Source organism: Meleagris gallopavo, chromosome 1 (assembly GCF_000146605.3).
Source record: "Meleagris gallopavo isolate NT-WF06-2002-E0010 breed Aviagen turkey brand Nicholas breeding stock chromosome 1, Turkey_5.1, whole genome shotgun sequence".
NCBI lineage: Eukaryota > Metazoa > Chordata > Aves > Galliformes > Phasianidae > Meleagris > Meleagris gallopavo.
This window is the reverse complement of record NC_015011.2, coordinates 189,432,435-189,458,662: the sequence shown is the minus strand read 5'-3', so window position 1 is coordinate 189,458,662 and position 26,228 is coordinate 189,432,435. Positions and strand designations below refer to the sequence as shown.

The 26,228-nt window shown below is 47.0% G+C and overlaps 1 protein-coding gene across 1 annotated transcript in view; it reads right to left on the bottom strand.

Moving 5' to 3' along the window:
- Window positions 1-1,049: 1,049 nt before the first annotated feature.
- MAP6 (microtubule associated protein 6) overlaps window positions 1,050-26,228 on the bottom strand; it is a 34,979-nt gene continuing 9,800 nt past the window's right edge. The window contains exons 2-4 of the mRNA XM_031552108.1: window positions 13,120-13,333; window positions 11,896-12,092; window positions 1,050-1,304 (exon numbers count right to left, since the gene is read on the bottom strand). Coding sequence (XP_031407968.1) covers window positions 1,235-1,304; window positions 11,896-12,092; window positions 13,120-13,251 — 399 coding nt within the window. The 5' untranslated portion in view covers window positions 13,252-13,333 and the 3' untranslated portion in view covers window positions 1,050-1,234. The remainder of the gene's footprint in view (window positions 1,305-11,895; window positions 12,093-13,119; window positions 13,334-26,228) is intronic.

The following is a 26,228-nucleotide window of genomic DNA, read 5'->3' as shown; positions in this document are numbered from 1 at the left end:
CTGTTGCCAAGAAGAACTCACACTACAGATCTCTGGAGCTTGAGGTGTGTTTAGGTTACTACTTTGCCTCCCAGGTCCTTTGGGTAGATCCCACCATTCTGGCACCTTTGGGATTTTGGACACCACAGAGCAGCAGTACAGTATGAACAACAAATAGCAAGAGTAGTCAGGGGTCTCTGGGTGAAGGAGACTGGATCTGCTACACGTTGGAACTCCTTTTAAAGTTGGTCCAGCCATGGCTGGAATTACTCTCGATTTACTCTTCACAACACAGGAGTTTGAATACAAGGAGCATAAATATGGGAAGAGGAGGTGTATCGGGCCCAGGGACTTGTGATTACACTTTGAACTGCTTGAATGACTTCTCCAAGCTCAAGGCAGTTCCCTTCTAAACAGGACCCAGCAAACCAGCCTCTGGTTTTGGTGCTGCCACGTTCCATAGATGATGCCCATCTCTCCCCACCTCTGAGGTACAGCCTTGAGTAAATTCAAGAGGAAAAAGCAGTCTTCTGCTAACAGTTAGGGCTTGTGGAAAGTTAAATCCCTGCTCCAAGTGTCACAACGCCCTGGTCTAAACCTAGAAGTGTTCATTAAAGTCTGGATGCTTCATGTTGTTGGCCACCTATAAGGGACAGGCTGTAGGTCAGGGCTACATCTCTCATTATGTGCTGCATACATGGCATGGACATAGACAGCCTCACCCAGAAAAGAAGATGGAGATATCATAGAGTCATAGAACATTATGGTTGGAAAAGACCCTGAAGATCATGAAGCCCAACCATTAATTAACCCATCACCACCATGCCCCCTAAACCATGTCCCTACAGAGCTTTCAGCCTTTCAAGGATTTTGACAAGACCTGCTGATCCTACCAGCTACACTTCCAGGATAATGTCTGAAATCCAGAATGATTCTCCCATGAGTTATGGACATGAATCTGAGTTCCCTGCTGTCCACATTAACCAGAGAGAACAATGAAACCAGTGCTATTCCACAGCTATGAATAAAGGGAGCATTGGACCCATTTTCTTTTTCTGACTTTACTGAATATAAATCAAGGCACAGTCATGCTAACTGCATTATACAGATCCTGGTGATTTCTCGGTATTTGAGAGACAAGAGAAATTATCATTCAACTCTGCTCATCAGGTTTATTGTATGCCAACCAGACGATACACATTTCATGCAGGCTATACGTTTGCTCCAACCGCCACTCAGAAGAAAGTGCTCAACTTCATGTGCATTGCTCCTGCACTAAGGTACTTGGTTCTTGGTCTGTAGCACCAGTGATTTTTTCAGGGGTCCTGTAAGCAGAGAAAGATCATCATTGCAAAGCTGTAAGAGCAGCTGGCTCATGTCCCACAGCAAAATGCCACCCCCGAGATGGAATTTAACCCATGACTATTGACTCTACAGATCACTCCCCATGCAGCCCTGCATGTTTGGTATGTTCTCAAGATGGTTGGTGAACCTGGTCCTGGTCCCTGTAAGGAGATGCTTCAAAACTCACAGATGCCCGTTACACTGAGAGGGCTGGAGCTTCTAATTCACTTAGAACCAGGATCAGGCTCACTCGTCAGCTATGAAAAATGCTTGCCAATTGATTATAACCTGCATCAAAAGAGCACCTCGCTGTAAAATTGTCTCACAAAGAAGCAGTTTGTTTCACTCTAGGTGGGTGGTGAAAACACTACAGAGCAGTGGAGCAAGGCTCTTGTGCTGCTCAGGAAGTACCCAGTGCCTGTTAAAACAGCAGATAAAAAAGAAAGCAGAAGTAATGTGCCCTAAACCCCACCTGAGAGCATCCCTCCTCCTCAGTGCCCCCAGAAGACACCAGGAGGTGGTCGTGACACCAAGGTGTAGGATCTCTGTTTGGATTAGCTGTGTGCCTGGGGTAAAATAGAAGGGATGCCTCAGTGTAAGCACCAAGTTTCAGTTATGCTACATATGCTATGGGTAAGCTACAGCAAGTAAACATGAGGTGGAGCAAGAGAAAAGACTGCTCTGGAGTTGGGGCAGATGCTGTCAAAAGTTTTGGATGGGTGCTGAAGGGAAGGATGGGTCTTGTTGGAGAGAGAGTGGAGGGAGGGACAGAGAAGGAAAAGACTGTGGGAAATAGGGAAATCTGTGTTTGTTAGAAAAGAGGATCTTCGGGGCTGAGGAGAGATGGGATGGATGGGAAGGGATCTGTGAGGATGCAGAAAGCAAATGGAGAAGCAGAAGAAACATGTTCAGCTGTAAGATGGTTGCTTGGCATGGTGGTTACGTTAAGGGATTATGGAGTTAACCTCAGTTCCCCATCCTCACCTTGGGTTTGCGTAGGGAGCAACCCCAATCCTGAGCTTAAAGGGAGGAAGGAGAGGATGACACCAGGGCCAAGAGAACAGTGATCATCTCCTTGGCCAACAAGACCAGCAACCCAGATGTGAGACCAACGTGCCTGTGTGAGCTCATGGGGCTGCATAGCGTGGAGAGCTCCTGCAGGGCAGCTCTCACTCCAATACTCACCCTCATCCTGCCCCTCGTGCTTACACTGCAGAGACTTCTGTTGTCAGATGCTGTTGGCAGAGGCCAGCAATGCCTCTTCCCAGTGTGACCAGTGGGCTCTGTTTGGAGACAGCTTGTGTAGGAATGTTGTTACCAAGTCCTTCCAGCCTACAGGTTCCCATAACTGGGAATTAGGTGAGCCCAGCACCCTAAAGGAAAGGATTAAGGAAAAATGCAGGGCAGCTCTTTGGAAAGCTGTCCAAAGCCTGCGTATGCTCTCCAGCAGTCAACATGTCCAAGAGTATGGGCAGACCCAAGGCTGTCAGCAGCTGTTCCAGGTTCCCAGGAACAAAGCAGGTATCCACGGCTAGTCATGATTGTCAATGATGATGGTCTAGTCAATGATGATGGCCCAGTGAGGCCAGAGCTCAGGTCTTCCTGTGCCCGTCCTCCTGTGATGCTCCAGGCTGCAGCAGCTCAGTGCCAGATTAATCCCAACTCTTGCCTTCGCTTAGTGTTCAACCCTGCCCAAGTTATCTGAGGAATTCCCCCGTCTCAGAGGCAGCCAGGAAAGCTGGTGCACACTGTGCATGTCTGCAGGGTGGTTACTGCTCCATTGTAATCTCTTGGCCTATTTCCAATGACTCTGTGCATCCTTCAGCCACATAACTGGAAGAAAAGGAGGCTGTGCCCCATTCCCAGCCCCCACCTTCTTCTTTGTTTGCATTGAATGCACATAATCGTATGATTGCAAAGCTCATTCAGAACCTCTTTTAAACTGGAAGGAATATAGCAGGGGGAGGAAATTACATTAATTTCCCTGGGAATTGGCACTCAGAGACAACACAGCACTGCACAGCCTCTCACCAGGAGGAGAGAATCCAGCCCTGGATACCAATGTTAGGAAGAGCGCAGTGGGAGGATGCAAACTGGTGGGTTGAAAAGAACCTTGATAATGAAATACAACAAATCCTAGCACACAGGCAGCAACATTTACAATTGATCTTTGGCTTAGCCAAGTGAGGGAACAGTCTGAAGACCCTTACACCACTGAGGGCCATCAGTGGCAAGTGGAGGATTTGCTCCCTAGATTTGAGACTTTGCATTTTGCCTGGAAGATAAGAATTCATCAGCTCCTTGACAAACATCTTGACAATGAGGTCAGAGAAGGTGGAAAATCGATTCTTCCGAATGCTTTATTGCATTTTGCTCAACAAAGTTTGTTTTCTGTGATAACAGAGACAGAAATAATTCTTCTTTGTCCTGGGAAACAGCCATAGTATTGTACTCAATAATGGTCTCAGCCACATTCCTTGGGAAGGGCCACAGCACCAGGTAGTGGGAGATGAAGCTCTAAGTTAAAGCAAGCAAATGAACAATTTCAGCATGGATCCAGATCTAACCTAGAAGATTGTTCCAGAACTTGGTTCACTTCTGTAGTCAAAAGTAGAAGCCTGGAGGCAGAGGAGGCACCATGAAAGTACAGAAGTAGTGTGCAGACATGGAAGGCACTGCCCAGCACGAGCGATCCTTTTTCTTTCTGTGTCTGTTCTGTATCTACACCAAAATCCTCAAGGCTTGGGGAAGTCAAGCACAACCCAGCTGCAGGGCTCACTTGTCCTCGATGAAATCTCCAGGCTTCAATTGTGCTCCTGCTGTACTCACAGGCTGGAGAGACCATGGATCCAACCCTAGTCTGGGATGGAAGGAGCTGATGTTCAGGGCATCTTCTGGTCCTCAAGAAGCCTCCTGTGCATCCATCTCTGATACATCTTCTGCTGCTCAGCCAGCTTCCTTCTTCCCTTGAGAGTGATATCTGCTTAGCTTTCCACTTCTGCTCGCTGTTTTCTATATTGTGCTGAGAAACATTTCCTTTTGCACCACCTTCTCTTGTGCTACAGAAAAAAATTTTTCTTAACATCAGCTGCTTCTGCTCTGAGCTACAAGACTTCTCCCTTGTTTCCCTAGGTTGCATTTGTTGTGTCACTTGCCAGCCCAGGACATCTCTGCATAGCACTGGAGAAAAGTAAACTCTTATCAGATGCACCAAAACTGAAAAGGACAGGAAGTCGTGGTGCCCTGAACATGAGGGGCTCCCAAATAGACAACAAAACTTGTCACTGAGGCTGTAAAATAATAATAATTTAAAAAAAAAAAAGGTACCACAGCACAACAAGATGAGCAGAGCCATCCCAAAAGACTACAGGTAGAGCTGTGGTAGCAAGACCAACTGCTGAACTGGCCACAAGGACAGACAAAATGCACTGCAGACACAGCTACTGAAGCCACACCAAGAAATGAGAAAGGGCAGTCGGTTGGTGAGTATTGTTTATTCCAAGCAGAGCACGTTACTGCACAGTACAGCAAAGAAAAAAGGCTTACAGACCAAGAGAGATGAGATCAAGCATGAGACAACAATAACTTGGGGACGATGGAAGGAGAAGATTCCTGGTGAAGCTGGGTATTTAGGAAGCCCTGGAGGAGAGAGGATCTGGAAGTGGGAGAAAGCAAAGGGTTGGGGAAGCTGTTGTGGGACAGACAGTGAAAAGATGAAGGAAAAATAGAATCATAGAATCATTAAGGTTGGAAAAGACCTCTAAGGTCATCGGTTACAATCATTAATCCAGCAGTGCCATCTACCACCAAACCATGACCCCAAGCACCACATCTACACATCTTTTAAACATCTCCAAGGGTGGAGACTCCACTACTTCCCTGGGCAGCCCGTTCCAGAGCTTCAAAGAAGCACTGGATTGGACACCCACTGCCCCAAAGCACTAATCCATTAAAGGTGCCTGCTGGTTGTGTCACAGCTGACAAATCTTTTGGAGTACAACAAGGTGGCCATGGCCAAATTGGTCCTCAGTTGGGTAATAAATCCTGAACCAGGCTCAGAGCAGGTCAGACTCACAACCAGGGACTTCTTTCAGGATATATTATCTTGTCCACTTGGTACTGGCACCATCAGCTCCCTCCTGGGAGCTGCTTGGTTAACGGGGGCAGATCTGACTGCCACTGTATGATGAGCTCCTCTCTACTGTGCCCTATGGAGGATGCTCCTCACCCTTGGCTGGGACCCAGGCCTCAGAGATAGGAAAGGCACGTAGGTCTCTGACTCCCAAAGAAATATGGGAAGAATTGGTTCTTCAGAGGGGCTGGGGATTGCAGCATAGCTCAGGTTATGGGAGGGAAGGAGGTAGGCTGATGACAATAAGAGGAGTTTGGAAATGTTCCCCCTTCTCCATCTCTCGCTCAATAAACGACATTGAGGGAATGGTTATGATGCCTCTGTGCTCTCACATGCCCCTGAGGTCTGTCACTGCTCCTCATCCATCACTTTTTTGGCAGCTGGTCCACGCTGTTGGTTTCTGTGGAGCAGACATCCTGCAGGGAGAACTGGCATTTTAGTGAGCATGAAGATGCCTTCCATCCACTAACAGGCTGTCTTTATATCCTTGGGCTCACATCTTCTCCACATGACAGCCCTGATTAGGGAACTGTTTCCAGGGTATCCTGCAACAGAAAATAACATTGGTCACAAGCAATCTCCCCATTCCACAGAAAATGTCCATCCTGAAATGCTCAGAGCTGTGTGGCCCTCACAGCCAGCAGCAGAGCTTGGGAGCAGACCCAGTCACATTAGTGGAATCACTTCCCACCCCGAAGGCTCGTGTGAATAAGAGCAAATGGAATTAGGCTGTTAAAACCCCACTGGGATCAAACTTACCAAGAGAGCTGAAGTCGGTGTCTGCACATCACAGTATTTTGCAACAATGCAAGAGATCTTAGAGATGTTCTTAGAGCTGAACATGGTCACATCTTCACAGTCACACCAGGGAATTCCTTTCTTTACTTCTCCTCTTCATTTCATGTTGATGTGCTTTTGGGATTGGTGATTATTCCCCGGATGCCCAGAGGTACCAGCTATGGCAGAGACATCTTCCTAAAAGGTCCCTGCAGTGGCACAGCTCTAAATAAACCCGAAATCCAAAGGATGCTGAGAAACAAGAGGCTGTTTTGGAATAAGGGCTGATACATCAGCAGATGAAACCCTCTCTACTCATCCTTTGACCTAAGCCAAATTTTTGGTAACTCATTTCCAGAACTTTCTAGTGATATCACTCTTATAATAGCCTTTAGAAGCTGGTGGGCAGTGCCAGTCATTAATGACCTGGCAAAGATTAACGAGATAGACAGCAGCAGTGGATACAGACAGGGATGACTGAAGAACAGGGATCCTAGGTCTCCATGCCCGTCATCAACCCTATCAGTCCTTGTCTCCTAGCAAAGCATCCTGCCCTCCAGGTGCAGGCTTTGTGATGATAAGCAAGCTCAGAGAGCAACAGGGCAGCGAGGGCACATTTTACAATATGGATTGTGGGTGGCTGGGTGGGACCAGGTGGATCACATATCCACACTCTACCTTTGCATCTTGGTGGAAACATGTTTTGGCATTTACAGACAAGCCCCATCAATGACCAGTCTTTAACAGTGGAACGTTTTCTCCAATTCCAGCTATGGAGGGGTGAAATGATGAATCCCAGGACCTACAGCTCGACTGAAACCCTCCAGAACTCATGTAGGTATGCATGACAGATGAGCAGATGAAGCTGGTGGAGAAGGGAGAGGGAAGGCATGCTGATACAGCACGACATCAGAAAACAGCATGTAGTCACATGGGTAGAATAAAGTCAGAAAGTGACTTGTAAACCAGAGAGAGATGGAAAATAGCACCCAGAAACAGAACTGCAGTAGAGAGTTGGTGCTTCATGGAAGACAGAAGTGCAATGCTGGAGGAGAGATTTCAAGAGACAGCCCCAAAGCAGACAATTATTCCCAGGTGAGCAGGGATGTTGGATATCCACTGAAAGAGAAAATATGGCTAAAAATAAGAACTGCAGGAGCTTAAGGGTAAAGAAAAAAACAAACAGATGAAACTAAGAGCAGACTTCACCATTTGAAACCAAGCTGCACCCTCAGCCCTGTTTTCTTCTTAATCAACACTTTCTCCATATAGTCAGCATTGCCATTTGTACATCAATCAGCGCTTTGCATTTCCACAGATGCTGCCAAGTGCCTGGCCATATGCTGAAAGGGCTCAACCCAAGCATTTCCCATCTCCTTTCAGCAAGGACTCATAGCCCTTCGACCCCCTGTGGGTCCTTCATGTGGTCTGGGGCACAAGCAAAAGCTGCAGGCAGTCGGGAAAAGGCAAGTCATTAAAACCCACGGGGCCACAGCATCTCCCCTCCCTCCAGCTCTTGGTGGTTTCTGCTCCCTGATGCAATGCAACGCGGACACCAGCCTGCATGCGTGGCACTCACCAAATAAACCCTCTGCTCGACACGCCATGGGTACAGAGAAAATGAAAGCAAACTACCTGCTCCGTCCACACGACTTCACTGTCCATCTTCACCTTTGCAAACGCTTAGCTCTCGGGTCAGCCTAGGCTGAGGGTAGCAGCCCTCTAAAGGGAGCCAGGCTGCAACAGCTCAGTTGTCCCTATGGCAGGCATGGAAGTGGCAGCTCTAGCAACACAAATCTGATTATGATTGGAAGGGTATTTCATTTAACTGTGCTTCTTATCGAGAAAACAAGATCAAGGAGGTGGTATTCGTCTTTAGCATTTATTTATCATTGGAAAAAAAACCCTTTGAGCAAGCAAAGATCACAAGCACGTCACAATCAATTGGCTATACATTAATTTGTGTGTGTGTGTGTGTGTGTGTGTGTGTCATTCTCATACGAACAGCAAGAATGAAAAAGCACCACGAAGAGGTGTGCTTCGCACGTTACAAGAGACAACCTGTGATATGCAACCAAACCCAGGCCACAAAATATTAATTAGACACTTCCTATCTGCCTCCAAGAGGCAAGAGTTTGTGGAATTCATGGGAGCCATGTTTTCACAGCAGACGCGTTGCAAATGAAGAAGCAGGTGATCAGTGTGCAAAGCAGTCAGAAAACAGGAGCTCGGTAAGCAATTAGCACCATTTTGCAGAAAGGAGTAACAGTACAATACAGTGAAAATGAGAAAGCAAGCAACCGACAGCATAGGAACTTTCACAGGGTAGAAAGCATGACATTGTGGTTTTTTTTTTTCTTTTTACAAGGAAAGCAGAACATATTACAAGTTAGCGGTGAAACAGAATCAGCGTCGTGGTAGCTGGAAACACAGAACAGCAGAGCACTTTCCCAGTGGGATTGACAAGCTCAGAGTCCAAAGTGAACTTGAAACGGCAGAGATTTGGTCTCTCTTCTGATAAACCTGAGTGGGTCAGGATGGGCGTAAAGTCAGTGGAAGGTTGAGCAGTGTGGGATTTCAGCCTGAGGCCTGACTGCTGCTGTTCCTGGCATCAAACGTACAGCTAAAACTGTGTGCTCAGATGGATGCTGAAGACCTGGTGCAGGTGGAGCAAAAGCCAGAATTTATAGCTCTACTTTGAGGCTACCGGAGATGGAGGCCCTGAGAGTTTCTCATTTTAATTCTGCAAAAATGGAAACCTTCCAAGGGTCGTTCATCCCACCCAAAGAGGCGTCCAAAGCAGATCAATGGCTCTTGGAAGGTGTCTCCAGTGAAGGAGCTTTGGCTGGCTAACCCTTCACGTCTAGCTTTGTAGTTGGATGCCACCCAAACCATCATGTATTAAGGAAATGTGAGGCCATATTCTGACCACTCACTGTGCATTTTTAATGCAAACACCACGATGGATGCTGTGGTGAAGAAGCAATCCTGAAGACCTGGATATCGAGTAGTTGATCCAGACTGTGGGTATGCTTGGTGTAGATGGTCTGAGCATGGCTCTTACTGACAGTCTTTTGGGCAAAATTTGGTTCCCGTTGAATCAAGGGATTAATTACCACTGAATTCAAATCGAAATGGTGGTAACTGCACTATCTCTTCAAATGTGAAACTTGGGGCCAAAAAATAATTCCAAGAATGGTTTTGCATGGTCTTTTCTTATGGCGTGGAGGGCTATTGATAACTACGTGCCTACCTGACACTTTCTGCCTGCTGTGACACGTCATCTTCACAGCTGTTGCTATATCCTGTGACAAGAATGGACTTTACTGTAGAGTGTGAAGATGGCTGGAGCATCTAAATGCCAAGAAATCACACAGAGTCCTGGAAGCTCAGGCTCCTCTGGCCAGCTGTCCCTCGTGTGCTGGGGTGGGAAGAGCTGGGGACAGCACTCCCCTCTGCAAGCTCAATGCAAGCCTTTTGCTGAGCCGCTCTGCAGGCAGAGCTGAGCTTTGCACTCCAGCAGTGCTGCAGGGGATTCTGAGCACTCAGAAAAGCAATGGCCACTATGGACAGGTCAGCGTCTCCATGGAGCATGCACATCAAAAATGCATTACATTCGCAAAGATTTCCACAGTTTTACTTCCTGGAGGATTTCCCTGGTTTCCTCCTAAATATCGGAGGCTTAAATATATATATTTCTATATATGAATATATATTTTCCACATACACAACCTGACTAGCTCATAGCACACAGTTCTAACACAGCTAAGCTTGGAAATACACCACTGAATTCAGAACACTACACTTACTTATACTCAAAGCTTTAGGCTGTTAGCGCAAGGCAAACAGGACACATCACACAATACACTGAACTTGGCATTTATTCATTACTAAGGCCAGCAAATGTCACTATCTGTATATCACAGAGCTTACCTCCTCTTCCGAAACTTTCTTCAGCCTCCTAGCCCATCACTCATACATGTTTCCAAAAGATCCAATTCTAACGGGGTGAGATTCCAAAACTGAGACTCTTCACCCCCTCAGCCCACCTCTTTTCCTATTAGATAGTTTCACATCTCTAAAAATATCCTAGCAGCAAGACTTTCCTCACTCCAACATCTCTACAGCAACACAATTCTGAAATTCCTCTTCTTTCACCCCCCTGTCCCACCTCCCATCTCTCTTCGTTCTTCCCAATTGTCTGCTCTCTGAAAGTTTCTGCGTGTTAGGATGGAAACACAGAACTGCAAAAACAAAGAAGGACCCTTTATCTTGACTTGCACCCTCTCTGTGCAGTTGCTACAGGAGAGTTTCACAGCTCAGTTTGATCAGATCATAGTTAATCTTGATATATTTAAGACCAGATCCAAGAGCTACGCAGCAAATTTGGATTGGGACCACACCTCACCTGGCTCCCACTGGCTCTATGACCCAAATTCTGGAGTGTGCCATGCCAGTCTGGCCCACCAGCATGTGGAAATCTGCCTGATCTCCTCAACATGTGAGTGCTGGCCTACTTCATCACTAACAAATGGTCCCACTCTGCTTGTAGCTTCCAGACTAGTCTTGCTGGGAACAGTATAGCACTGAAAACCCGAGATCCTGCTTGAAGGCACTCTGAGGATCCCAGCAACAGGTTTATGGTCCTGGCAGGGTGCTTACAAGCCAGCATGAGCTTCAACAGCCAGAGTCAAAATAACAGTGTCCGTTGGCTCCAGCCAACCTAGGAGAGTCATTCCTTTCTACCCTTGGAAAATCATATCTGAAAACAAAACCTTGTTCTGGAATCTGGCTCTGTCTACTGGCACTCCAGGTGGAAAGAAAACAGACCAAGATTCAAAACAAACCAGAGACAATAGAAACGATGCACATCCTAAGGGAAACAATTGGGAAGAACTGCCTGCAGATAACCTGGTCTGACCAGCCACACACTTGGGAAGTCTCCAACTGACCTCAATGCCTTCCCTCACTCCTATCTTGTATCAAGGCCTTCAAGTGGTTCTGATGAGCGAAGTTGCCCTGATGCAACAACATCTATCACAGCTATGCCAGGGGACGATTTGGCCCTTTATTTCCAATGGAATCTCCTTCCCCGTCGCTGGAGCAAAACTCCAACTGGTGTCACCAGAAGAAATGGCTCTTGGCCACACCACCAGTTCTAATGGACTGATGGCAACCCACAGCACTGCGTACGAACTTTGCTCCTCTCCATGTTCGAAGGCCTGCTGACACCAGTGGGAGACGACCAAGCCTAATCCCAAAAAGGGCTTCATGGGATGAGAGCACGGCCCCTTGGCAGCACAGTGGGCACTGAAGGACCAATGACAGGGACAGGCTGTTGGACACAATGGCGGCTGACCCATAACCTCCATCTCCTACAATCCTCATGCATTCCCACAGCCCTCCTGCGCTCATCCTCACTCTGTGCAGAGCCGTGTTGTGCAGGCAAAGCAGAACAACCTGACCTCAGAAACAAGGATTCGCTAATCCTCCTTGGAAATAAAACAGAAAAGCTTCTAATACAATCAGAACAAAAAGCAGATTAGAAGCCTCTAATTAATTTTGTGGCCTTTATTTAATCAAAGGAAAAAAAAAGAAAAAAGAAAAGGAAAGGAAGGAGGAAAAGAAAAAAGAGAAAGAAAGGAAAGTGCAGTGACATTTACTCTTTTGCCTCAGCCAGTTTATTGTTCATCTCTTTACTTTTCTCCTTGTCCTCTGGCTTTGCTGTGTTGGAGGTCTCGGCGCTCTTTTTCTTGGCAGCCCGTCCAGATGCAATCTGCTTGTCTTTGGCCTTTTTCAAGGGTTTATGGCTTGTGGTGGTCTTTTTTGGTTTGGAAGGCTTTACGCTAGGCTTTTCGACCTGCATGGAGAGCGAAAGGCCAAACAACACAGAGAGAGAGAGAGGGGGAGAGAGACACAAGGACAGGTGGAAAACAGGATTTAGACGAGAGGCACTGTGAATGTTGCTTATCTATGCAGCTATGCCCTGTCATGAAGGGAGGGAGCAGTTCTCTGACTTCAGGAGGGCTTTGCAAGCCCAAAAGGGGCTGTTTCTCTGGGTTGAAAGCCAAAAAACAGTGCTCAGAACCAAGAGGCAGGTACAAATCCAAGTTACCTGGGGATAGTTGGGGTGCAGGGCACTGAGAGGCATCTGAGCCAGGTCTACAGCAGTGTCCTGCATCCATCTGTTTCTAAAGCCCCTAAAGTAGGGGAGATCACTTCAAAATGAAGAAGGAAGAGAAGTTTTAAGCTCTTCCATGCTGGCCTTGCTATCCCACCAAGACCTCACAAATCTAAGCAGTTACAAATTCTGGGAAGGAAAATGATCCCGGGCTTAAAGCTGAATCCATTTACATGCAAATCCTCTGCTACTTGGAGAAAACAGAGACTGGGTGAGATTTCAGCCCAAGCCCTCCTTGACACATCCTCCACTTAACCAAAGCACAAAGGGCTTAACGTCAGGACCCGTGGAGCTCTCTGTGTTAATTGCAGATGAAGATCTGGCTCTTACCAAGCTGTTCCTGGGATAAAGTGTAACGTGATGTGTCAATAGCTTTATAGGGAAAAAGAGAAAGCCATCTAGATTAATGACCTGGGAAATAACAAAGCCAAATACAGTTCATTTGGACCCTACCCTCACTTTCGTACAGTTTGATTCCCAAGTACATCAACCTACCTTAGACCCCAGCTACAGAACTAGCCGACCTTTAACATCCCTTCCAACCTAAGCCATTCTAAGCCAGCCCTGAGGATGCACCCACTGGACAGAAATGGAGATGCCACGTAAGAGGAAGGAACACAAGCGGTGCTCAGCCCAACCTTACTGTGTTGGACACGTCCTACCAGGAGCAGGGGTGGACCTGGGGCCCTTCTGCTGTGTTCCTCACCTTTGGAGGTTCTTTGTAAGGTTCGCTGTAGAGAGTGCGTATCCTTCTGCGCTCCAGGAATTTGTTATCAGCTGGAGCAGGCTTACTGGTTTCCCCCTTGAACTGAGCGCTGTAACTGGTTTCGTGGGTCATTTTCTCCTCTGGAGGCTTGTACTGGGCCTTCGCTTTGATAGCCTTCACGGGCTTGACGTCTATCCAAGGTCTGAACTCGTTCCTGAAGATCAAGAAAGAAAAGGTTTCGTGAGTCAAAGAAAGGGGAGAGTAGTGGTGGCGTGGGAACAAAACCCGCTGCTCAGCAAGATCTAATGGAAGGGGTTTTGCCCTTACAGTTTTCACTACATTAGGCAAAATTCAAATGAAATTTGATCTGTAGAAATCAGCCAGTCCCAGGCACTGCACAACCCATAGCTACTTCTGTTTGAAACCTCGGATGCTTTGTTGGCTGTACAGCATCACCTCCTCGCTGAAGCTACCTGCAAACAGCTCCTGACCCTCACGGGGTGGAAAAAACTATTTAGGCAAAAACATTAAAACCTGTGTTCTGCTCCATGCTGTTGGCAACTCAACACTTCTCAACAACCTTCCCCAGAAGCAAGGGGGAAGAGTGAGGAGACAAAATTTCCTGTAGCTTAGCCCTTACCCTGTCACTACTGAAGTGCATCACATCTATATTTCACCAAGTTATGTTCAACAACTTTTGTCAGCTCTATGAAGGAGTAATAAAAGAGCTGTCCCCGATGTAAACTCAAGCAGATGTGGTAATGCAATATTTATAATGTATCGTGAGCTATGGCTTCTTCTTTATTAGCTGAAGGTGAATTCTAGAGTTACTGAAAAAACATTAGTCCTTCATTTCCTTTGGACAGAGCTGCAGCCTTCTGAGAACAAAACCAAACAAAAAACGAAAACATTTTTCAAAGGTCTTTCAAAGGTCAATGGACACATTCTGTTCCCCATCTTTCTCTTGCATTTTTCAGTTCTTCCCAACAGAGCACCACCATCTTTGTGGTTTTGAAGCAAACCATTTCATTTTGTCTCTAAAAACTGTCATTCATCAGAGAATGGAGATGGAGAAGCCCCATTCATCAGAGAATGGAGATGCCCCAGTGGAGAAGCCCCAGTGTGTTGCTGCCTTAGATAAGTTGTGCAGACTTGAATCATCATAGAATGATAGAATGGCCTGGGTTGAAAGGAGCACGATGATCATTTAGCTTCAACCCCCCTGCTGTGTGCAGGGTTGCCAACCAGCAGACCAGGCTGCCCAGAGCCATAGTCCCTTCAGATCCTGAAGACTCCAGCACAAGCTCCAGGAGTTACTCCAAAAGCAGTGGCAGAAGCCCTCTGCAAAAGAGTGATTTTTCCTTGGAGAATAAGGCTCTGTTCTTAATGTTGTGACCTGTGGGGCAAGGGGAGGTTGCAGACCCTGTCCCTGCCATTTAGCTGCCCCATAGGATGCATCACCGAGCCCCATTTCAGGGCACTATGTCCTCGCCAGTCCTTCCCTTAACAGCTTTCAGCATCTTAATCAGCTTCAACCAAATCTGACAAATGGTCCCACAGATACTCAGCTTTTACTTTAATAAAAGTCGGCAGTTGGACCGAGGCCAAAGGCTCAGGAAAGCTTTAATACACGCACACTCCTCCTTCAATTAATGGAATGCCTACATTAAGGTCTCACCACATCTGCAGGACGCCCTTGTATTTAACACAGACACAAAGTCTGCAGAGCCCAGAGAACCTTTCCTACCCCAGAGGTAGGAGACTGCCTTAGGGTGACCTGGATGTCTCCTTGGGCTCATTTAGACAGTTATATCTATGAAACAAATTCCACGTCCGTCTCTCCACCCTTCCTTAGTGTTGATTCCAGATACAACTATATTTTCCCCCAATTTCTTCACATCTCTCCCTCATCTGTTACTATTAAGCCCTTCTTGTGCTTGGGATAATAGTGCGATAGGGCCAGAGATACTGCCTGCATGAAGGATGCTATTCTTCATGGAATTGTGTTGCACTGAACGGAAACACATGAATGGGCTCATCTGTGTCCCCTCGGCTGCCATTCACCAAATGTCACCCATTCATCTACAGATATCCCTCTGCAGCCCATTGTTAAAACACCTCTTCCAAACAAAGGCTTGATAAAAAAGGATAGCAAACATCTGTAAAGAACTGGATTAAAGACGTGGTTTTACAGGTAATGCCCAGCTGCAGCTCCTAAAGAGGATAGGAAGCTTCTTTCTAAAACCCACTTTTGGTCCATAAGTAGATTACATTTTCAATTGCTTTTAACGGAAACAAAATCATACAATATTTCTCCAAGTTCAAGTCTGTCTGTCACTCAGATCCCTTCCTAGCAACTCCTGAACCCGTTCAATCTTTTCAATTGTATTTGCAGCAGAAAGCCCGGAGGTGAAAATTACAATACACTGCATTACAATGAACAGAAGGTGTTCTTCAGCTGAGGGAATGCCAGGTAAAATTCATTTTCCTACTCATTTCCAGGCCACAGACAGGTGGTCAAGCAATCCACATGTACCAACAAGCCAACCAGTAAACCTGAGCTACTGCTTATGGCACGAAACAAATGGCTAAGAGACAAAGGATGGAGGCAGCAGTTCCATGCACATAGGGGATGGACTTTAAGGATGGAAGACAAGCCAGGATTTGTTCATTCTGCTGCTCACAGAAAGCTTGGAAGCAGCATGACCGTGTTTGTTACCATAGCGTCTGGCATCTTCATTATGCACAGCATTGTGCAAACACACAGAAAGAGACGGATGCTCCTGGAAAGCCCAAGATCTCTACAGACACGACAGACACATGGGAAAAAGGGCTGCCAAAATGCTAAAGCAAGAGATCAAGCGTAGAGCTGAGCTGTGATGCCTGCAGTGCTACAACCAATCTTAGTACTGCTGCACTGCACTATGGCCAGCCCCTGCAAGCACAAGCGAGAGCATGGACCATGCTGTCATGAAGCCCTACCATGCCTGGTGTGCACAAGCTGCTCTCAGCTGGGACCACCCTCATGCACTGAGTGTGCCCAGTTCTGCATTTCTGCTATCTAGAGCAAAGGCCCATCTGCTACAGCTGTAGTGCAGCACCCTGATCTCAGTGCCTATCCCCATAGAATGATAGAATCATAGAATGCCCTGGGTTGCAAAGGAGCACAGTGCTCACCCACTTCCAACCCCCTGCTGTGTGCAGGTCACCAACCAGCAGCCCAGGCTGCCCAGAGCCACATCCAGCCTGGCCTTGAATGCCTGCAGGGATGGGGCATCCACAGCCTCCTTGGGCAGCTGTAACAGACACAGGCTATTCTGTGCTGGTTGTGTAAGTGCCCAGAAATACATCTCACTGTGGTTCACTGCTGTGAACAGAATCACAGAACCACAGAATACCCCGAATCAGAAGGGACCCACAGGGATCACGGAGCCCAAACCCAGCCCCACACAGCACCCCCAGACCCATCCCCAGACCCCAACCCTATATGGCTATCAGCGGTGTCCCAATGCTCCCTGAGCTTTGGCAGATCGGGGCTGTGCCCACTGCTCTCCAGGTCTGATGTCTCCCCATCACATTGACGTGATCTCCCCACCACATCCACAGTGTCTGACGTGGTCTCACATCACCACAAGCTCGTGTTGTCCCAATGGTGCATGGCATTGTTGCATGCTCCTCCAGCACACTGAGACCTCATGCTCTCAGGGATTACCCTTTGAACACTGATATGCTCCATACAAGAACAAAGAATTGAGAGAAAAAGCAGCAGCTCAGAGCTGGGCTTTTGGATTCTTGCACTAGTAGAGGTGCCAGTTGTCTGAAGTACTGTACTGGCTATTCTTAAAGCAGTAAAACTACCCTAGCATGGAGAAAGGCTTTGGGAACGCCTTCAGGACTATTCAACATCTCTGTTACCCACAGGGTGCCAAAAAGTTGCAAATTCCAGCTGCAGTCTGCAATGAGCACTGAAAACGTTATCCTTCCCTGTTGTGAGAATCATAGAATCGCAAAGGTAGGAAAAGCCCTCCCAGATCCCCAACCCACCCCCAACATGCCCACTGCCCACGTCCCTCACTGCCACATCCCCATGGTTATGAACACTCCCAGGGATGGTGACCCCATCCTCCCTGTGCAGCTGTGCCACTGCATCACCACTCTTTGGAGAAGAAAATTTCCCTAATATCCAACCTGACCCTCTCCTGGAGCAACTTACAGCCATAACTTCTCATCCTATCACTGGTGACCTACTGGTTCTAGTATCACCACTCCTAGAAGAGTCTGGAAGAGCACAGAGCTCAACCTTAAAGTTCACCTAAACCCTAAGAAAAGCCCTTTGCATGGTGAGACACGAGTCTAGGCTGGTGTCAGTGTGGCCATACCCAACATGCCCAGTTCTGCTTTCTTTGTTGCTCCTCATTTTGCTGAGGAAGGTTTGAAGCACTGCTATCTCTGCACAGCATGAATGGGCTGAGCTGAAATAACAGCAAACTCCGGGTTTCCTGATTTTCTGTCCAGCTCTGAGCCTTATAAAGAATAATCAGAATCAATCAGGAACTCAATGCTGACCTCAAATGGAAATCGAAATTAAACTCACCAACAAAAAAAGATGTTATGAGACATTAGACATTGCAAAACAAATGCAGCAGGAAAAACTCTAACGAGGATAATGGGAGTTTAACCATCTCAGGATGAGAAGGCACCTTGCAAATCAGCAGGTGCAGATCATCTTAGGGGACGACAGCACCTGGGTCGTTGGTTGCTTCCAGCAAAAGGAGGATGGAAGGGGAAACAGGGTCAGGTTCAACCACTTCAAAAAGGACTTTAAGGAGAGGTTCCATGTGCTCCAAATCAGCCCACGATGCTAAATGAATTCTGTTGATGGCAGTTTTATTGGTGCTGACCCAAACTGATTCCCTCCTCCCACTGTGCAAGTACGAAACAGCGAATGCACAGGCCAAGGAGATGGGGAACTTCCCCAAGGGGAGATCTGCAGCTTACTCTGGAAAATGGCAGCTCAACCCCAAATGGAAAAGAGTCCAATTTTCCACTGAAAAACAAAATTCCTTTATAAAATGTTTGACCTGAAAGGCTCAATTCACTCTAAAATCAAACGTTAACTTACTTCTTCAGTTTCTTTAGTTCTCTTCCATCCCATTTGTTTGGCTCATTCTGATCAGGATGACATGAAATGACAATGAATACTACTATGAAAGTGCTGCAGAAGGAATATTTCAGAACATCACATTTCTCTTTAATACTACTCTAAAGAAAAAAAAGAGTGAAAAAATATACATTTTGGCCAAATTAAGTACTGCATTATTCTGGGATTCTCAGTCATGCCTCTCTCAAATTACAACTTTTGGGAAGCTGTTATTTCTCCCAAGTGTTTTCCAGCTCCCTCCTTTCTTTTAACACAGGAAAAGAATATCCACTGGAGTGAAAGAGTGGAAAACCTACAAACAAGGACAATGCTTGGTCAGCCTCTGGAACACACAGCTAAAGAACATCACCAAAGTGCAGCAGATGATGAGGTTTAATTAAGTCATGGCTGTACGGATGGACATTGAGAATATTTAGAGTTATCAAAGGAAATATCAGCAACACGTTCAGAGAATCATGGGACCTCTGAGGTTGGAAAAGCCCTCCAAGATCCCCAAGCCCAACCCCAGCCCACCCCCACCGTGCCCACTGCCCGTGTCCCTCAGTGCACCGAGTCTGCAGCTCCTATGTGTGTGCTTAAAGACAGCTTTATCCTCTAATGCCCACGCCATTATTTTGTACACAATAATTTACTGTAAAGCCGCGCTGGGAAGTGTGAATGGTGTCATGAAGCTCCTGGTGCCCGAGGAGGGGTGAAAATCCATACATCCCTGGGTAAGGCTTGTCACGTACAGCACTGGTATAGAAGAGAGGAATGTGCTGAGCCTCCAACAGGGCAACTTCAACACCGGCTGAAGCAGGCTGTGAGCAAGACATGATTAATGAAAGGGATGAAGTCAAGTCTTCTGGCAGAACAGAACCATGCTGCAATCCATTTATGAAAGCTGCTTGAATCAGCAGCCTACAAATCATGGATATTGCGCTGCCCGAGGGCCATGCAGCATGGTTTTACAAGGATGCAAAAATATTACTCATGTTCAAAATGTCCCAAATATATGACTGAAGGGGACAGTGAACACTGCAAAGGGCCAAGAAGCTAAAAGAGTCACAGAGCTGCCGAAGACCAACCCAAAAGCTAACAGACCTGGCATTGATCATGCCTTGGGATAGAGATATCCAAGACTTTCTGTAAGGAACACTCAGTCTTGGGACACTGAGCAATGTGGAGAGGTCCAGGTATGACAGAAAAGGGTGAACTGGACCTTAAATTCAGAGCAGAGGGCACATCTGGGCACCCAAGGCCCACTTACTTGTGGGCCAACACTCCTGTGATCGCGTCTGGGGAAAGATAATGGGAGATCCCATTTTTAAATGCAAAAAGTTCATCTAGAGATCTTGGAAGAGTTTAAACCCTCTTTTGAGGGTTTGAGACCTCAGGAACCTTCCTGGAACCTCATAACCTCATGGAGACTTGCTGGTTTATTTCTGCCTGAATTTCCCTTGATGTTACAAGCTCATGGGTTCTGCTGAGGAAGGGGTAAAGGGAAGAAAATGTAAAAACAATACTGGATTTCTAATAATCTTATTTGCGATCCAACTCAACACAACTCCAACACTCACTTTGTAACAGCTGACTTTCCCAGGGTCTAAAAGGTGACTGCCCACAACACGCCTCATTCCACTGGGAGACCCAAAGCCAAAGACCCAATTCCATTCAAAGAATGGAAGATAAGGCATGCTCTCTGTAACCCATTCTGGCAACCACAGCTGAAGCCATTCCTACACCAAGCCGTGACACCAATGGTCCACATGTTGGCCATACCTTCTGGAAGCTGCTGTGCTGTCACTGCGCATGCTCCAGCCTCTGAAGTCAGTGAATTTAATGCCACTGGTGAAGGCTGCTAAGAAAAGTTCCCAGGGTGATGACAGCCTGGCATTTCTGAGCAAGCCTGTAAATGTCATGTTCACCCCTGGAAAATGGGTCAGGGCCAGGTCGAAGTGCTGCTGACATCCTCCTTAATGGGCTGTATGGCTATTCTCCAGCTGGTTGGAGCAAGAGTGGTGTCAGTTCAGCAAAAGACTTTACTGTATGCATGGTGGCTTTCTGCTGCTCCTCACATGTAAATATGAGCATCGTGAATCACAGTGTGGCAGACCACACTGAAAAAGCTATATGTGAATCCACAGTGTGAATTTTAAGAAGGGAACCTAGCTCAGCAAGGTATGCTACCTGAGGTTGAGGAAAATGAAGCTTTTTGGCTCAAGCAAAGCAATTGAGGTTGGATATTAGGAAAAAAACTTCTCCCAAAGAGTGCCATTCAAGCAGTGGAATGGGCTGACCATGAGGTGGGAGAGTCACTGCCCCTGGAGGTGGTCAGTAGTCAAGTAGGTGGTAGGTGGACAGTTGGATTAGATGGTCTTAGAGGTCTTTTCCAACCTTAATGATTCTACGATTCTATAATTGCATTGCATGAATCCATAATAAGATCAGTCCACCCAGAGATCCAGCAGCAGGATGGGGTAGGAATCCAAAGGCCTTTCAGCAAGGATGGGCCAGGAAGAAGCTGCTGAGGGAGTCCTCACAAAGTCCATTCACCCTTGTGGTCCCCTGTACAGGAACTGCTGGGAAAACTCCCATCCTGACTTTCTGGGAAGCCCTGTAAGCTCCATTCCCGTTCCTGAGGTCCTGGCCCTTCTCCAGCCATGCTTTAATGATGCTGCAGTTCAGCTGCATCAGAACCGCAAGGTTTGTCCTTGAGGCAAAAGACGTAGACAGGCAGTACTGGGGATGGCAGGTAAGATTTTATTGGAATTTGCTGAAATGATCACCCAAATCACGGTGCAGAAGAATGGCTGTTTCCAAAGGAAGGTCAGGAAATGAAATGGAAGCTCTGGCTTATCTGTTGCAGCAATGTTATTCGACTCGCTGTGTGTTTCTCCTCCCTTCAGGGAATCATTACTTCCCTTCTTTCTGTGTTTCTAATGCAGCTGAAAATTAGCATTGCACTTTGATTGCCTTTCTCGTCTGCATGACAGGGTAATTGCTCATCCTGACACGGGAGCAGAAATAGATCCAGTGGTGGAGGGGGTAAAGGAGGAACAGCGTGCAGTTTAGACAAGCAGCTATTGGCTTGCCATTGCATTGATGACTTTGCTCATACGCTGCTCACCACAGGAGCTACTATATGCCTACATCTGAATACCCTTCACATGCTATCTGTGCACCAGGTGTTCCAAGACCCGATGGTACGCATAAAAATGAAGCAATGAGTTAGTTCCATTTTCACTTATGATAAAAATGCAATGCTGGTGTCAGCTTTCATGTAAGATGCAGTCACTTGATTTCAAAGTTGTGGCCGTGCAAGGAAAAGTGAGAGCTTGGGTTGGGATCCCCTTGAATATCTGAAGGGGACAGACCCTTCAGCAGGACCTGTTGTGATAGGACAAGGGATTTCAAACCAAAGAGGGGATATTTAGATTTCCTTATTTAGATATAAGGAAGGAGTTGGTACAATAAGGGCAGTGAGGCACAGATTGCCCAGAGAGGTGCTGGTTCCCCATCCCTGCACACACCCGATGGGGCTGTGAGCACTGATGGAGCTGTGGGTGTCCCAGTTCACTGTGGGGAGTGGGACACAATGGCCTTTAGGGGTCCTTTACAACTCAACTCATTCTATGATACTATGATTCACACAGGAAGCATTGAGGAGTAAGGACTACTGAGTAGAACAGCAGTGAACCAAGCCCCATGGCAAATTTCACGCCAAGAATAAACAGAATTCAAGTTTTTTTCTTGCACTGTCTTAGAGCAGTAACATGATGCCAAAAGTCCAAAGCAATGAAACCCCAAATATCATGTATTTCATAGATACACAGAGTCGTTATGGTTGGAAAAGACCTTCCAAGCTCCCCAGCCCCAACTCCAACCCTTCCCACCAAGTCCACTCACCGTGTCCCTCAGTGCCACATCCCTACAGTTCTGGAATACTTCCAGGGACGATGACCCCCCACTCCCTGGGCAGCTCTGCCACTGCATCACTGCTCTTTGGGAAGGAACTGTTCCTAATATCCAACCTGAACCTCTTCTGGAGCAAATTTCTTATATACTGTCCATGGCAGCAGTCTAATCTGACAGTTTACGAGGGTGGATGGTGATAGGACAAGGGGAATGGTTTTAAAGTGAGCCAGGGGAGGTTTGGGTTGGATATGAGGAGGAAGGTTTTCATGCAGAGGGTGGTGAGGCAGTGGAACAGGTTGCCCAAGGAGGCTGTGGATGCCCATCCCTGCAGGCATTCAAGGCCAGGCTGGATGTGGCTCTGGGCAGCCTGGGCTGCTGGTTGGTGACCTGCACACAGCAGGGGTTGGAAGTGGGTGAGCACTGTGCTCCTTTGCAACCCAGGCCATTCAACTGTTCTATGATTTTATGATATCCTGGCAGAATGCCCTCTACCTTTGATGCTCCAGCCATTCACAACAGTGGATGTATCCTTGGACCCCAGTGGATAGAGAAGTCTGAAGCCCAGCTTAGAAGCCAAGCTGCAGCAAGCACAGCTTCTTACTTTCTGTTAAATCACTCAAACGTGAGTGTAGGAAGAACCAGGTAACTCCAAAATGATCTACTTCCCCATCTCAAATTCTCCAAGTTAAAGTCTCACACGAGAGCAGAGCACACACCTATGCTTAGGCCCCCAAGTCATTTGAAGACTTGGGACGTCTAAGAAGTAAAAATATAAAAACAAGATATAATACAGGTGTCTTGCATAAACAACCTTTGGATGCACCTTGTGTTCTTGCAATTCAAATCCATGACACCTGACTTCATCCACCCACAAGGCATGTCTGCAATTAATAGGGTGCCAGCAGAGCACTGTGGGTGCCCCATTCTGGAGGGGCCCAAAGCCATGGGGCAGCCTGAGTTGGGGGGCACCCAGCCAATGGCAGGTTGGGGTTGGGGAAGCTCTAAGGTCCAACCCAACCAACCTATGATTCTGTGAAGCCTCAGCACTGCATTCCCACTGTGTGCACGGTTGTGGATCACTACAAATCCTTTGGTAAGAACTGTTCCTGAGCCCACTGGCTGGCAGCACGGGTGCCAGCTTCAGTATAATGTGCATTTCAGGGTAAATGGCTCCACAGCTCAATGAGCTGCATGTCCCCAGCGTGCAACCCAAGCAGGTGAAGTCAGGCATGGGGAGGAAAGCTGCACACGACATATGCAGGGTGACAACTACACAGCTACAAGTAATGCAACATGAAGCAGACGAGTGGAAGATTAACCTACATTTGGTCTGACCATGTGCTTGTTCTGTGCCAATGTTTGTGCACGTGTTTGAGCTTGTGGTATTTCTTTACGAGATTATTTTTCTAGCACATATGGTGAGTTGCTGGGTTTGACAGAAAGGGCTGAATTCTGCTTTCTTTTTTATGCCTTCCCATGCAACGTAGCCATTGAGTTAAAGTTCTGACACTGTAATTATTTTTAAATGGGAGAGGCATAATAGAAATGGGTGTGACACACACAGGTGAGTCTTAGTGGAGGGTTTTGACCTCAGCATCCCAGCAGGGCACCAGCACAGGCTGCCCAGGAAGGCATCCCAGAAAAGGGGAGATGTGGCACTTGGGGACATGGGTTAGAGCAGTCACAGGTATGGGCTGTTGGTTGGACTGGATGATCTTATTGGTCTTTCCAACCTTAATGATTCCATGACTCTGTGATCCTATGATGATGGAGCTAAGGGAAAGCACTGTGGGGCTGAGTCACATTCCCCCCACCCCGACCCTTCATGGACGAAGCCGAGGTGCAAATTTGCTTTGTGTAACAGAGAGCAGAATTTGGTGCCTGTTTCTGAAGATATTATACTACTAAAACACATCATATTTAATGGAGCAACACTCAGTCCATGCTGCTTATAGTCCCATCTTTCCTTAGGAGCTACTCCTGCTTGCAAAAGGCACAAAAGTGAATAAACTGTAGAAAATGTGTTAAAATGCCCTCTGCAAGCATGGGAGCCATCCCTGGGGCATGGATGAGGATGTGAGGGGAAATGCACTGACTCCAGTTCCCCAGCATAGGATTTGTCCCACGGTATTGGATCTGCAAACACTGGGACCTCCTCAGGGGAATCTGGGAAAAGGGCAGCGTGGCAGATGGCTGCACGGCCACATTTCCTCCTAATTAACCAAAACGAGGGCTGGCGTAAATGCACAAAGCAATTACTGGGCCCATGCTGACTGCACCAAAGCTGTCACAAAATAGAAGAGTGCAAGGAGGGCTGGGGAAGCTTCATAGATCTGCACCATCTGCAAACCCAGATCTACGAAGGTGCGCTGCTATCCCCTTCCTAAAGCAAAACCAAACCAGAAACCAACAAAAATTGGTGGAATAAAAATTAAAAGCACACGTTTACAGCTCATCTGCAATGAACAGGAAGGAGGATTCGTTATTGCTAAGCACCAACCTTTGTGTGCAGCCTCTCCACTGGGTAAATAACATGCATTTGGAAAGCAGATGATGTGCAAATACTTCTTCCTTTGGAGCTGTTCCAAGCTTCATCAAGAAATAAAACATGCAAGGGATACGTGTATTAAGCAGGTACTTAATTGAGAGATGAGACGAGAGACGCAGGCACTGTCTCCCAGGCACAGCATGCGTGCTTTAAGCACACTCCTGGATTGATATTTATTGCAACTGACAGAGCAGAAAGGCTCGGAAAAAGCACTCTTTCCCCCTCCATAAATAATTCACCCATCGTAACAGTTCATAAAATGTTTATATTAAGTAATAATTAAACATTGCATTGCCTAAAAAAAATAACTTAGGTTGCAGCCAGGATGAAGGATGGGGAGGAGTTGTTGCCCTATGGCTGTCGCACTGGATTCTCTCTGCTGAGTTAATGGGGCAGTTTCCCAACAAAAGGGCTTTTCCCATTGATCTCCATGAGAGGAGAACACGGGTCTGTTTTCACATATGGAAGTTGGGTGGTTTTCCATGCAAAGGCTTTGAGCCAGGCAGGGTGGGGTCAGCAGTCCCACATTAACCCTATTAACTGCTGAGCAATGACTTTTGACTTCAAACCACCAGCTGTGCACATAGGCTTCAAGCCCATTAAGGGGTTATTCAGCCTTTGGTCATGGAGAAACACAAGGTCCAACATGGCATCAGCCTCCAGCACAACCTCAGCACAGGATAAAGCCTGGCAGGGAGAGCAGTGGGTGATGGCTGATAACATCAATCAAATGTCATCATGCATACACCCAGACAACTCTTATTAAACCTTTAATTGCTTGATCCAACCTGTGCCCTGGGGAACGTAAAGAAAAGTAAGCAGCTCCAAGGTCACTGCAGGCAGAAAATCAATGCGGGGAATGAATGCTAAGGACTTTCTTTCCCCTTAGTTTCAAAAAGAGGGACTGTGGAGACATCCTGCTGCCATCTCCAGAGGCTACAACATCTCTCAGCCCTGCTCCAGCAAAACACTGGGTACGTTCTTCCATTCAGCACCCAAGCCCTGCTCTTCTCCATGGGTTGGAGCATCCCAATGCACTGCTGCATCTCTGCAAGGACAGTTATCTGCCTCCTTCATGCTCTGCATCCTGCACACAATAACTGAACACCTTCCCCCTCTTTAATGACCACGCTTTCTGCACTTCTCACCTCTCTGATGGACCTCCTTTGGTCCACAGCTCTGCCAAAATACAAAGCCAAATCCTGAATAAGAGTTAACCTGAGGCTTTACTAATGTGTAAGGACGATACACCTTATGTATCATATCCCTCTACATGCATACCAGTACATTACTTTTTTTGGTGTGTTTTTTTTTATGATTATTTCCTAGATTTTCAATGCAATAATATTACTGACATTTGGTTTTTGAGCTACCACTGTTATTTCTCACACCCCCATCTCTCCTGAACCGCTTCACAGCATCACAGAACGGCTTGGGTTGGAAGGGACCTCAAGGATGATGAAGCTCCAATCCCCCACCACAGGCAGGGCCACCAACCTCCAC